This window comes from Mus caroli, chromosome 7 (assembly GCF_900094665.2).
Source record: "Mus caroli chromosome 7, CAROLI_EIJ_v1.1, whole genome shotgun sequence".
In the NCBI taxonomy this organism is placed as follows: domain Eukaryota; kingdom Metazoa; phylum Chordata; class Mammalia; order Rodentia; family Muridae; genus Mus; species Mus caroli.
In genome coordinates, this window is record NC_034576.1 from 59011581 (window position 1) to 59025762 (window position 14182).

The 14182-nt window shown below is 41.2% G+C and overlaps 1 protein-coding gene across 2 annotated transcripts in view; it reads left to right on the forward strand.

Annotated features, from left to right (window-relative positions):
* The window catches only part of Oca2 (OCA2 melanosomal transmembrane protein), a 266465-nt gene that overhangs the window by 155823 nt on the left and 96460 nt on the right, over positions 1 to 14182 (forward strand). For both annotated transcript variants that reach the window (XM_021168684.1, XM_021168683.1), the window contains 2 exons: positions 6741 to 6800; positions 7349 to 7453. In XM_021168684.1, coding sequence (XP_021024343.1) covers positions 6741 to 6800; positions 7349 to 7453 — 165 coding nt within the window. The remainder of the gene's footprint in view (positions 1 to 6740; positions 6801 to 7348; positions 7454 to 14182) is intronic.

The window sequence follows — 14182 nt, forward strand, 5'->3', positions numbered from 1 at the left end:
CTTCTTCTTCTTCTTCTTCTTCTTCTTCTTCTTCTTCTTTCTTCTTCTTCTTCTTCCTCCTCCTCCTCTTCCTCCTCCTCCTCTTCCTCTTCCTCTTCCTCTTCCTCTTCCTCTTCTTCTTCTTCTTCTTCTTCTTCTTCTTCTTCTTCTTCTTCTTCTTCTTCTTCTTCTTCTTCTTTTTCTTCTTCCTCCTCCTCCTCCTTCTTCCCTCCTCCTCCTTCCTCCTTCCTCCTCCTCTTCCTCCTTCCTCCTCCTCCTCCTTCTTCTTCTTCTACTACTTCTTCTTTTTCTTCTTCCTTCTCCTCCTTCTTCTTCCTCTTCCTCCTCCTCCTCCCCCCCTCCTCTTCTTCTTCCTCCTCCTCCTCATTCATTTTTGTTGTTGTTGTTTTTTTCTAGACAAGGTTTCTCTGTGTAGCCCTGGCTGTCCTGGAACTCACTCTGTAGACCAGGTTGGCCTCAAACTCAGAAATCTGCTTGCCTCTGCCTCCCAAGTGCTGGGATTAAAGGTGTGTGCCACCACTGCCCAGCAGCCCTTTTCTTGCTGATGCCACACTCGTCTTTTTTCTACCATCCCATTTGTCTTTATGATTTTCTCTGTAATTAGTCTTAATAAAACCATCAACTGTAAGTTAGATACTTTAATATTTTCTGCTTTGATAATTATTATTATTTTTCTTCCTTACTATTGAAAGGCTTAAATTGTTCTTTTTTTTTTTTTAACTTCTGGATAATTGCCTTTCCATTTTCATTACGTGTTTCAGTATTTATATTTAAGACTGTAGATTTCTTTTCAGCTTAGCTTGGCAAACCTCTTTAGGCTTTGACATGCACTTTAATCATGTTTACGTTCTTCATACAATTACATTTATATTCTGTGATGTGCTATGCATGTGGAGGTCAGCAGATAACATGGGGGAGTTGGTTATCTCTTTCCATCACACGGGTTCTTGGGACCAAACACAGTTTGTCAGTGTTGGTTGGCTTTTACCAGCCAAACAACTGAACTATTTTGACAGCCCCTGTGTTCTTATTTGTTCAAATTATTTTTACTTACATTGTACTTCTAGTCTTATATTATTCCATTATTTTTGTAAAATGACTGTGGAATTATCTACTTGGAGTAGTCATTTTATTTATTTATGCTTCTGATACTTTTAAGTCTGTTATTAGTCATGTATAATTTAGAATTGCTTGCTTTTATAAGTAATAAAGAGAAGCATGAAGCTTTCATTTGTTAAAATAGTCTTGGTACATGTTTTCTTCTGCTCGTTTATTTTTGGGCACCTTTAGCAAATGTTATCTATTTGGATTTTATATTTTTAATCCAGTGTGACAATCTTCAATATTTTAGTAAGACTTTTTTATTTTATTTTATTATTTTACCATACCATTTTATTTCCTTGCCTATTTTATTATTATTTTAAGACGAGATTATTCTCGTCTCACACTTGTTATGTAGCCTAGGTTGCTCTCCAAGTCATCTCTGTACCTCAGCCTCTCAAGTGCTAGGATTGTTGTATTGTGTGTGCTACCCTATCTGGCCAAAAACACTCACTTTACATGTAATGACACTGCAGAGACCTGGCTTTACATCTATCATTTTATTGGTTCTATGTTTTTATTTTCAGCCTCCTATTTTGAATTATTTAATTTGATTGAGAGTATTTAAAATTCTAGCTTCCCACAGTTATTCATTCCATATTTTTAGTGGTTATCTGATTTAGAGACAACCTTCATCTTTAATTCATAAAGGGCCAATTTGAATTGACATCTTAAGTCTCTTCAACCTTTGGTTTCTTTAAACAAAAATTCTTTTTATATCTGATACCTATGAATTCTCATTTGTTAGATGTTAGTTCTTTCCTGTTTTAGTTATTTCTACTTCTATCCACATCTCTTGCCTTCTTTGGTCTTTGGTGGCCCTAGACTGTAATTTCAATACTAATCTTAATTTTGGGACTCAGAAGAGCCCACATTAGTCTCTTGGGATGACTTGTTCCAGCCACTTGTGCTAAAAAGAATTGTATTCAGCATCTTTTTGTTTGGATGCAGAAGGGCCTGCATTTTGCTGTCCATCCTTCTGAAGGTGGCGGCAATGAGTTATTGTGCTGGCTTATCTCTGGGCACAGTTGCTGTGTCCTGCAGGGTGCTGTGAGTTATTATCACTCCCTTTTCTCCACTGTATGTCATTGATGGCAATGAGTGATGCTCATAGTCTTCAAGCACACACAAACACAATATGTTATATTTGTCAACTTTATACTTGAGAGATGGAATCGCCACATACGTACCTAATTTACCACTTTATATAGTAAGACACAACATTTGTATTATCCTTATTTTTTATGATGTGTTAGATATTTCAAAATGAGTTATTTGGTGCAATGTTTAAGTCTGTTTATGATTTTTTTTATTTCTTCATACTATACACATAGACTCTGAGAGTTTATATAACACTAGGCATCTATATATACACATAAGATAGGCACTGCATATTGTGTAGAAATATGCACATATGACCATCTTTACATGTCATCTGTCAGAAAATTTTAAATCAGACATCTGATTTTTCTCTTAGTCAATGGTTCCATAAAATAAAACAAAAGGTTTAGCTGCATTTAATTTTTTAAATGCACATTATTATTTAATTAAACTTGGATTATATTAGGTTACTAGCTAGTAACAGGGATTTATTTTATTGTCTTATGAGACTCAGCCTGTTTTCTGGGACATTTGTGGTGTTATATGGCAATGGTAGAAGCATTACTATCACCCATGGGGGACACAGCACAACATTTTACCGTGCACAAGTCCACCCCTCAGCAAGGAGTGATTGCCTTGCTCTGCAGTAGCTGCTTTGCTCACTGTGACAGAATACCTCAGAAGCTCAATACCTCAGAATACCTCAGAAGCTCTATTTGGCTCAGTTTAAAAGCAGCATTTCCCCTGACAGGGTAATTGTGACAGCAGGTAGTTGTAGCTGTGATGACAGATGGGTAAGGCTGGTCACATGGAACAAAGTGAGGGACTGGAGAGAAATGGGGACTGGTGCACAAGTCACTTTCTCCTTTGCATTCAGTGAGAAACCTAATCAACAGGAATGGTTGGTGGCTCTCATATTCAGGGATTGGTCTTCCCTCTTTAGTTAAATCTCTCTGAAAACACCTTCACAAGCCTACCTAGAGGTTTGACGTCTACATCAAAATCTAGCCAAGCTGACATTGAAAATTAGCTATCATAAGTCTTCTTGTCAACTTGACACCCAAATCCAATACTTCATGTTTTAATATTTCACATTTGTCTAATATCTTCATGCTCATTTCAGAATACAACATCTATTTAGTCCATGTCTAAGAGTCTTCAGTATTTTAAAGCTCCAATGCTATTCAAAAGTCTAAGTGCAGAATCCCTACTGGGGTGCAAGCCAGGTCATAACTGTGAACTTTTATAAAGTCCAAAGTGACAAGAAACAACAACAAGAGTTACAAGCTATATATTTCCAGTGTTCAAAAACAGTCAGAAAACATTTCCATTCCAAACAGGAGGAAAGGACCATATTAGGCAGTTCCATACCTGGCACTTAGGTCATGGGATGGAATCATTTGGACTCCAACCATTTTCACCTCTGCAGCTCTATCACCTGTAGCAACCTCTCTTGGGCTGGCTCCTCTCTGTGCCTGCAGCTTTCCTTGGTAGACATCCATGGTTCTGGTAACCTCGATATAATGGGGTCTCCATTATAATTTAGGCCTCAGCACAATAGCTTCACTAGAGGCCCTTTAAGGCTTTCTTGCAGGAATCTTACCCTGAGACAATGCCTGGCCTCAGCATGTTTTCTGCACCTTGGTGGAAATGTCCACAACTCTATAACTCTTTTCTTTTGCATACTTGTAAAAACAAGCACCACGTGGATCATGCTGTCAATTTTACTGCTGGGTTAAGGTTTAGTTTGGCAACCTGACACTGTTGGAGTAGCCTCTCTGCATCTTAATGGTTAAACTTTGGAAAATAATTCTCTACTTGGTTGTTTTGGAAAAGGAACCAACTTAGTGGCATTTTAAAGTCAGACTTCCTTCTTTCAAATAATTTTATAAGTTGGGGCCATCCCTATTGTCCCTATGTAAGGGGGAAAAGTTTCTCTTACAGGCTACATACTCACCTCCTTAACCACAGCCACATTTTCTGCACCCATCTTGCCTGCAACTCTACAGTCACTTAGACTCATTTCCTCATCAAACTGCAAATTTTTCATGATTATCTGCTCTCTCACTGAAGACCTAACCGAGAACAGTAAGTGTAGAGTGTTTTTCTCTATTGGAATTTCTCCAACAAACAACTTAATCCATTACACCTGAATTTAGCTCCACTGAAGTTTTCAGGATCGAGGCTGAAAACAGATTTTTTTCTTTATTTTTACTACAACATGAATGACCTCCAGCCCATTTAATGGTAAAATCTTGCTCCCCCTGGGACCTCATAGGCACAGTCTCTAATGCCTGTTGCCTTTGACATCCTGGTATTTCAAGCTTCCACTAGAATGGCCCATCAATGCGTATAGCGTTCTAGGGCTTCTGTGGTCTCTGCTATAAAGTCTTCACATTCTTCCACAAGCCACTTGCCAATGCCTAAGCACCACATTGTCAACTTGACTGGATTTAGAAGCACTATGGCCATGATAGTGTTTTCAGAACAGTTTAACTGAAGGGGAAAGACCCACCTACATGTGAATGATACCATTACATGCACCAAGGCCCTAAATTATTATTGAAGGTACAAAAGAGTTCCTGAATGTGGATTCATTGTGGCCAATGTCCTCATGTTCCTATTGTCATGCTGTCCCTGCCATCATGGATTATATCCTCAGCCAAAGCCAACTCTCCCCTTTGACTTTACTTTTGCCAATGTATTCTTACAGCAAGAATCAGCCCTACCCCCACCCCCGCTGCCATACCAATCTTCTGTATTATTTTTCACATTCCTATAACAAAATACTTACTTGGCAAAAACAACTCACGGAAAGGAGAGTTTGTTTTGCCTCACTTGTGACTATAGACATGGTAGTAGAATCATGAGAAAAACAGTCATATTGTGTCCATGGTTAGGAAGTAGAGAGAGATGAAAGGCACTCCACTTGCTTTCTTTTTTCCATTTTTTAAATTCAGTCTGAGACCCCAGCCCATGGAATAGTGGGTGAGTTTTCCTTCTTAAATGCTATCTGTTTAGAGCACCCTCACAGACATTCCTAGAGGTATCCCACTGAGGTGATTGTAATTCTCATTGTGTTGATTTTGAAGTTGATGATCTCCAAATATTGGTATCCCTGGAGCTGAGCAGCCCTGTTATGGGTGGATTATCTTTCTTATCTAGTTAATGTTAAAAACTAGGTTCATCAAGTTCTCCTCTTCCCCACAAAACACTCAAGCTAACAGTATAACATATGCAAAGGGTCTGGTGCAGACCCTTCCAGGCCCTGTATCATTGGCTTCAGTCTCAGTGAAACTATGTGAGCCCTGCTGAGTTGATTCAATGGGCCGTTTCCTCCTTGCCCTCCATCCTCTCTGTCTCCTGCAATCTTTTCTCCCAGTCTTCCTTTGGGTTTTCTGAACTCCAAAGGAAGAGATCAAATGGAGAGACTGGGTATGTCTCTGACTCTTTTGCCTGGTCTTGGGACTATTTTCTTCTTATTGGGTTGCCTTGGCCAGTCTTGACCTGAGGGCTTCTGCCTTGTCTTAGTGTATCTTGTTTTGTTTGGTTTGATTGTTGTCTCTTGAAGGACTGCTCTTTTCTGAAGTGAAACTGGGAGTCGGGGAGTAGATCTGAGGGAGAGAGGAGGTAGGGGGTGCTTGGAGGAGTAGAGGGAGGGGAAACTGTGATCAGAATATATTATATGAGGGAAAAATCTATTTTTAATGAAAAAAATCCAAGTTGGTTGAGAGTTGTGTTTGAGGTTACAGCTTTATCATCTTCAAATAAAATCCAACTGGAAACTGTACACATGGATCAGGATACTGCAACTTATATTTATGCACATTCAAGTTGATATTCCAATATTAATCTCCCTTCAGTGGAAATCCCAGTGAAAAATGCAATACATTGAAGAGGTGATGGGCACCTGGGTTGCTGTCCTATCCCAGTGCTGTGTCCTCTGCCTGTGGCCAAGATTGTGGTGTGAGCAGAATCTCTTGAGCATCCACCATCTTACTCTGCTCTTCTATATTCCATTGGGCACAGGCTCTCATGGAGGCAGATTTACTATGTTGGGAAAATGGTCATGTGCCTCACTAGATGTACTTTAAAACAAACAAACAAACAAACAAACAAACAAACAAACAAACTTGCTTCAATGGTTTTAAGAACTGAAAATTTAAACTCAAGCCTTTAAAATACATTGTGGATATATAGTTTATTTAAAAGTCCCTTTTTGTGGATTGACATTTCTTTGTATGTGATCAAATGGTATGTTTCTTATAGACCTTAAAATAAAGGGATTGCCTTCTGTCCGCGTATAAATGTAGCATAGATGTTAACATGAATCAGTGAGGGAATTCCTGCCATTGCTGTTGTACATTCTCCCTCTGTGCATCTTCATGTGTATGTATGATACCAAATTACTTATAGACTGTGTTAAGGAATATAGTTGTCAATGAGAAAGGATAACCTGTGCCTACCCTATGTTCTCTTTTTGAAAGACAAATGAAATCTGTACATACTCTCACTTTTAAACATATCTTTTCTTTTAGGCATTGACACATCTTCACTTAGTAGAGTATGTTGGAGAACAGACTGCCCTACTAATAAAGGTACATTGAATGTTCTAATAGAATATGTTCAAGCCATTATCCTTTGATTTTTGTTAAAAGAAAAATGAACAAAAGAAGTCTGATAAGAGTGTTACATTAATTATGTCAAAAGCACTGACAGGAGCCTACTTTACCCTGGGTAACCTAGAGATGAAGGGGATACTTGTCAAATAATATACAATTATAGATGCTTGCTATCTTGCTTTTGCCTTTAGTTACAGTAAGTCTAAAAAGGAGTAGCACATAAAGTGAATGCTGCAGAAATTCCCATCTTAGGATTCTGCTGGGCCAATCTGTGTGGTCATCAGATGTTAGTAATTAATGCACATTTTTCCTCACATAGAGCTACTTGGCTGAGAGTGGCTCCTCTCCAGTTACTTGTGGCCAAGGTTCCTGGTATAGATATGGCCCTCATTTGCATATCTTTGCTTACCTGGGTCTTATCATGTATCAGAAGAAAGAGTAACAATCTTTTGACTCTTTTTGTGTATATGGCTTAGCATTGCAGTAGTTAATGCATTAATGTGGCTATCATCTGATCCTTTTAGATGGTTCCAGAAGATCAGCGCTTTGCAGCTGCCATTGTCCTAATAGTGTGGGTCTCAGCCTTGGCATCGTCCTTGATTGACAACATCCCATTTACTGCTACGATGGTAAGTGGTGTGATTCTGTGTGTTTAAGACAAAGCTTTACCTGTTCCTATTTGGGCTCATCCTTTTTCTCCCTAAGAAGCAGTGCATGAAACCAGCTCCTCTGTTGCCCTTACATGTAAGGGGAAAATGTGAGCAGCTGGATATGGAACACTTAGAGAACAGTGACAGGCTGGAGACCAGGCTTTGGAGAGTGGACAGCATATCATGGTCACTGCCTGTTTGGGGAGCCCAGTTGAGGGCTGCTACCCTTCCCAGAAAAATAAGTTTCAGTTTTTTTTCAAAGGAAATCCAAGAAACCAAAAGTCTGAGCTGTTGCCTTCATTTTTCCTCAAATGCAGAAGTTATTTATTCTAAGCAGCCTGAATGGATTCTGGTACTTGGCTTGTCCATACAGAGATTTAAGTCTCTTTTTGATTCTAACTCCCAACCAACACCAAGACCCCTATCTCTGGGCCATCTTCTGCATCATTGATTGTTTGTCTTAGGACAGGAACTGTGGTCTTTTGTGTGAAAAAATCAAAGTGAGAATAGAGATTTAACCATAAGATCTGAGTCCTGCCACAAACAGCTCAGGGCCCAAGAGTGCTTAGAGCAGAAGGGTGAGTGTTCTCACAGCAGGATTCTGATGGGGGACTTCTCTCTGTTTTCCATGAGGCCCCAAGTGGTCCCTCCCTCCCATACAGATAGCGTATGTATGTTGTGAACAAGGATCCCCACATATGAGTACAGCAGAGCTGGCCATGTAAGGAGAGGGCTGGTTAGGCTGATAGCCTTTCTTTCTCCAACCTACATTGTTTAGACCTCCTCAGTCTGGAATTCATTTTATGCTAAGCTTTATTCTCTAGTGACCCAGAACAGTTCTTGTTTCAAGGTGTGGGTTTGGGAATTCTGAACTAACTCAGTGGTTGTTATTTCTAGTGGACACATCTGGAACAAAACACATAAGATCTTCAGGTTGCAGGATGGTGTGTTTAAGGAGTCCTGAGAGTCTATAAAATTTGCAATAAAGCAGTATGCTTTAATGTAAAACACTGAGTGTTTTCCCCTTAAGAAATGAACAAGACAATGTTATCTATGAACATGTCTTACTAGTCAGAGGCTGTGCAATAAAGCAAGAGAAACAAAGAGAAAGGACTGGAAATGGAGACATTAAACTTCAGTGACAATCTATATATTAGATAACGCTAAAGAATCTACTAATTAACAATTAGGATTGATAGGTAATTTTTTCAGGTCCTGTAGAGATAAAAGTCAGTTAATAAATCATTGTGTTCCTCTGTAGGCACAATAGACTAATAATGAGAACTTGAAATAGATGCCATTATCAGATGCATCTTCAGCCCCAGAGACAACAAGGCAACCTTACACACTTATCCTATCTCAGTGAGACCACATCATGTGGTCCCAGGACATAAGCATTTGCCATAATCCTTTATCTGTTCTTCATGCTGGGCACTGTAATATCAGAAGGTAAGGCAGACATAGAAATGAACAACTCTAGGATAGCAAGGCTTTATTTGGGAAAGGCCTGGGGATGAGAGAACTCCAGTCTAGGAAACCAAAGAGGCTACTGTTTTTTATTTGTTTGTTTGTTTTTTATTAATTTTTAATTTTTTATTACGTATTTTCCTCAATTACATTTCCAATGCTATCCCAAAAGTCCCCTATACCCTCCCCCCCCCCACTTTCCTACCCACCTATTCCCATTTTTTGGCCCTGGCGTTCCCCTGTATTGGGGCATATAAAGTTTGTGTGTCCAATGGGCCTCTCTTTCCAGTGATGGCCGACTAGGCCATCTTTTGATACATATGCAGCTAGAGACAAGAGCTCCGGGGTACTGGTTAGTTCAGAATGTTGTTCCACCTATAGGGTTGCAGATCCCTTTAGCTCCTTGGGTCCTTTCTCTAGCTCCTCCATTGGGAGCCCTGTGATCCATCCATAGGTGTGTGGGACCCTCCTTGCTTTGCTAATTATTCATGGCTTACTAGAGAAGGTCTTTTATGACTTGCACTTTAGCACATTTCAGCACAGCTTTTCCTTATTTGCTTCATAGTTGTGTTTGGCACTAAAGGCTTATTGTTCATGTGATGTATTTCTTTTATCCTGGGTGAGGTTTCTACCTTCTCTTCAAGTCTTTGCTGTATCTCGTTCCAATGCTTTATTTTTGTTCTTTTAAAATATTGTTTCGTGGGCCGAAGAGATGGATCAGCAGTTAAGGGTACTGACATTCACATAGTGGCTCACAATCATCTATAACTGCAATCCCAGGGGATCCAACACCCTCTTCAGGCCTCTAAGGGCACTAGAAATGAATGTGGTGCACGTGCAGAATGAAGACCGAACATTCATTTGGATAAAATGAAAAAAAAAAAAACCAAAAAAACCTCTTTTCTTCACATTTCTTTTTAGTTTCTTAAAAAACACTCCAACACTATGTAAATAAGTTTTCAAAAATTCCAAGTAGAGAACCTTAGCGGTTAACAATTTTATTCATGGTGTTTTAGTGAGGACCATTTTATTTGATAGTTCAGCCTGTGGCAGACCACAGTGAGTTCACCCTCCTTGGATGAGTGCAAAGCCAATCAGCACACGAGGCAATAAAAGAGCTAAGGAAGCTTTATTAGGAGTACAAGTAAGAAGAGCTCTGGGGTAACTCCCAAAGCCCCAGTCTCCTTAAACAAAGGAGACAGAGGGATTTTATTAGGGAAACTCATGCATATTCATGTTGAAAAAAAAAAGAGCCATGCCTGGCATAAATGGATAAAAATAGGAATTAATCACAGTAGGTTGCTTTTCCCTAAGTAACTCTGTTTATATCTTCAAATTCTTCAGGCTTTCTTAGAGCTTTACTGTGTCCCCCAGAGTCATAGGCTCCATCTCTGCCTGCCCCTCCGGCTGGGCCTCCCCTATCTGAGACACACCATCGCATCACTAGAGGCAGGGTGCCTCTCTTTACCATCTCCTTAACCTTTGCTTTGTTGATTTTGCATCTGGTAACAGCTCTCTCTCCTTCTCTGTCCTGGCACCTGCACATGCATAAGTGCAGATTCGGATTGGGAATCCTACACCTGTGCTGGTACAATGTGATGGCAAATGCCCATGCAGAGCCTTCTTTTGCTCCTGTGGTTTTAGCACTACCTGTGGAAGGTGATGCAGTGGTCCTCTACACTCTATGGGTGTATTCAAGGGAGTGGAGGATGGAGATGTGGGGTGGGGTGTAGGGGAGGGGGCATGAACGAGACTGCCAGCAGAATTGCTTCCTTATTAAGATAAGGATTTTTGTTGTTGTTTTTGTTTGTTTGTTTGTTTTAATTGTGACTAAGAGATAATGTCCAGAGGCATCTGGAGGAGTCCAGAGTAGAGAGAAAGAGAAATTAGATGGGGGCCTAGTCAGTTCTAGAGAAGGGAAAGAATGGGAGAGAATGGTGGAGATAGTGAGGTAGCAAGAAATAGAGGAGAGAGTAGGATGGGGGAAGGGAGGGAGGGAGGGAGGGAGGTAAGGAAGGAGAGAGAGGACAGAGACAGCAAGAGGGAGTGGTGAACAAGAGCATGAACAGTGAAAGAGAGACCGGCTACAGAGTGTGGGGGGAGACAGCCTTTGAATCATAAGGAGGATGAGTATCTGGAGGAGGAAAGGGCAGGATGCTAGCATGGACTTAGAGATGTGTAACAGGTACTGAGTGGGTCTGGTGGCCAGCATCGACTTTGATATGCTGATTGGCACCACAGGTAGCCACTTGTCCCCACTGCTAGGGGTATGGGGAATGACTTCTTTTGGCAGCTAGGAACCAGTTTTGCAAGTGCCTAAGGAATTTAGGCTTTTATCTAATCACCAGAAATCTTTCTACAGTTTAGCCTGCGCTCATTTCTAGACGCTGACAGCAGAGCCAAACAGCAGGCTTGCAGAGTGCTTGTGTGGCCCATGGCCAGTGATGTGGAACTAGCCAGCTGCCTATTACTGCTTTTGGTTTTATTTTTTCCTTTGCAGTCAGTGATACACTACCTGGGAATTTTCCATTGCTTAATAAAAGACCAGGGCTTGAGAATGTGCCCCCTTCTTCTTCCACCCACTAAGTGCCTGTCTACCTCCAGCAGAATCTTCCCCCAGGCCAACTGTGGAAAGCTGGAGCCAATGTCTCTGGGTTTCAAGGGCTGTTTTATGGATCTCTAGCCTCCTTTGTCCAAGGCCAGGTGTGTGGAGTGACTTCCCACTGTGAACCTGTGTTTGGCAGTTTCCCCTCACTGATTTGGCTCTGCCCACTGACTGATCAGTGGTTTGAGGGGCACCAGGTTTCCTGTCTGCAGAGAGTTACTTCTCTCTGGAAGTGTCTTCATTCTCCACAGATGTAGAGCCTTCTGCATGTAGGGAACACTTAGGAAAACTCACCAAGGGCCAAAGAGCTGGCAGAGACAGCTGCTGTTTCAAAGGACTATTAGTACAGATGTAGTTGGGAGTCAGAGGCTGTCTTAGTCAGGGTTTCTATTCCTGCACAAACATCATGACCAAGAAGCAAGTTGGGGAGGAAAGGGTTTATTCGGCTTACACTTCCATACTGCTGTTCATCACCAAAGGAAGTCAGGACTGGAACTCAAGCAGGTCAGNNAGCAGGAGCNGATGCAGANGCCATGGAGGGNTGTTCTTTACTGGCTTGCNTNCCNTGGCTTNCTCAGCCTGCTCTCTTATAGAACCTAAGACTGCCAGCCCAGGGATGGTCCCACCCACAAGGGGCCTTTCCCCCTTGATCACTAATTGAGAAAATGCCTTACTGTTAGATCTCATGGAGGCATTTCCTCAACTGAAGCTCCTTTCTCTGTGATAACTCCAGCTGTGTCAAGTTGACACAAAACTAGCCAGTACAGAGGCCTCTTGGTGAGGAGCTGCCGTGGCTGCAGGAAAATAAAAGTGATGTGACCCTTTAATACAGTTCCTTATGTTGTAGTGATCTCCAACACATTGATTATGTGAACTGTGTACAAAGAACAGCTCATGCGTGTCAGTTGTAGAGCTCCACTTTCCACAGTCAGGAAAGAACGAGTTATCATTTGGAGGGAGGATATTCAGAGAATTAGCCCATAAATGGCAGGATGACACCATGAGTATTTTATTTATGCCCAGAGGAGATGAGTTCAGTTTTCCATGTTGTCTGGATAAGGCTTCTAGGAACATTGTACTGAGAGCAGTGTAGATTATGGAAGGCATCCACATTCCAGGGTTTGGTGATAGACAAAGTTTGCTACTAGCTGTTTTTAGTTTTAAGACTAGGCTTCATGAAGTTGCCCTGGGCCTGGCATTTACTAGGTAGACTAGGCTAGCCTTGAACTCTTGAGGCTGCCTCTTGAGTGGTGGACATTTACCACCATGTCTGGCTATCTTTGCTATTGTATTTTTTAACCTGAAGTAACATGCTTCTGACACTCATCACGTCTGAGTGTTTCTGGGTCACTATTGTTATAGACAAGAGCTGTGTCTAGATAATCAGGATAGCTGTCATGGGCCTTTGCCATCATTGCTTATTGTTAGCTGTGAAATATGAGACAATATTTAGCACTACTAATTTTTAATGCAATGAGAACAGCCATAGGGTATTTGGAGTGGGCAGTGTGAGGCTCTGCTCCTCACTATGTGCCAGCGTCAGTCCCTTGCTTGTTTGAGGTAAAGGGAAACCCGAATAGGCTAAGTCAATAGAAGCTATGGGGATCTTGGTGTTGAGATATTTCAATATTTGGACACATTTTTCCATGCCTAGGAATCCCCTTTACACTCACCTGCCTTTCTTTCCTTGCTCACTCTTCCTGTCTGCAGCAGACAAGAGCTTGTGGGAATCTGAGTATAGCCCCATAGCAGAGAATTTCTAGGTCTCTGCTACAGTGCCCTAAAGGGAACCTGAAATACTTAGCTAAGCACTGAGAATTCTATGACAGTTTTTCTTTGTTGAAGCCTCCTTCCCTTTTTTTCATACTCCTTCATTTGAATGGGAAAGATTTTGTGGCAACGTTCAGATTTAAAATGTTATAATTTTTGTCCTGGCCTGAATTCAAATGATGCACACTTGTGCACATAATTTTATAGTTCTTAAAAATTGTTGTGTTTTTTTTTGTTTGTTTGTTTTGGATACGCATAGTTGTGTGTATTGCCATTTAGCTCATGTGTGAAGTCATTTTTTTGAACACCATCTTTTTCTTCAGCAGTTTCTCATCCCAGGTCTGTTTCCAGGCCCACAAGGAGGCATTCTAGCAAGTGTTGCTGTTGGCTGTCGTAGCTGGGATCGGAAAACCATGCAGTGGTGATAAAGGTCAAAGGTCCTTCACACACACACTTACATTTTGTTTTTTACTTGATGCCATTTTTGGTTTTAGCCTTTTTCTTTTTTTCTAAAATGTTCTGAAACAAAATAATATAGAGAGCTGAGCCAGGTCCAGTGGCCTGCAATTAGGCTAAATAACACAGCAGTTATAGGCACTCATGGCTGGGTTTCTGCAGAGGGAGGATCTGGATTGGATCCCAATATGCCATTTATGAGAACTAAGAGGAATAGGAATGTGAGCAACAAAGGCACCCTGTCCCCTCCATGAACTTGGCAATGCAGGTTGCAGGACTTCCCCAATGGGTAGGTGATGAGTGAGTCATCTGGCTAGGGAAGGTGGCCTTGGAGGGAAATTGCAGGGCCACAAGCCTGCCCTCCCTCCCCCAAGTGTGTGTGTGTGTGTGTGTGTGTGTGTGTGTGTGTG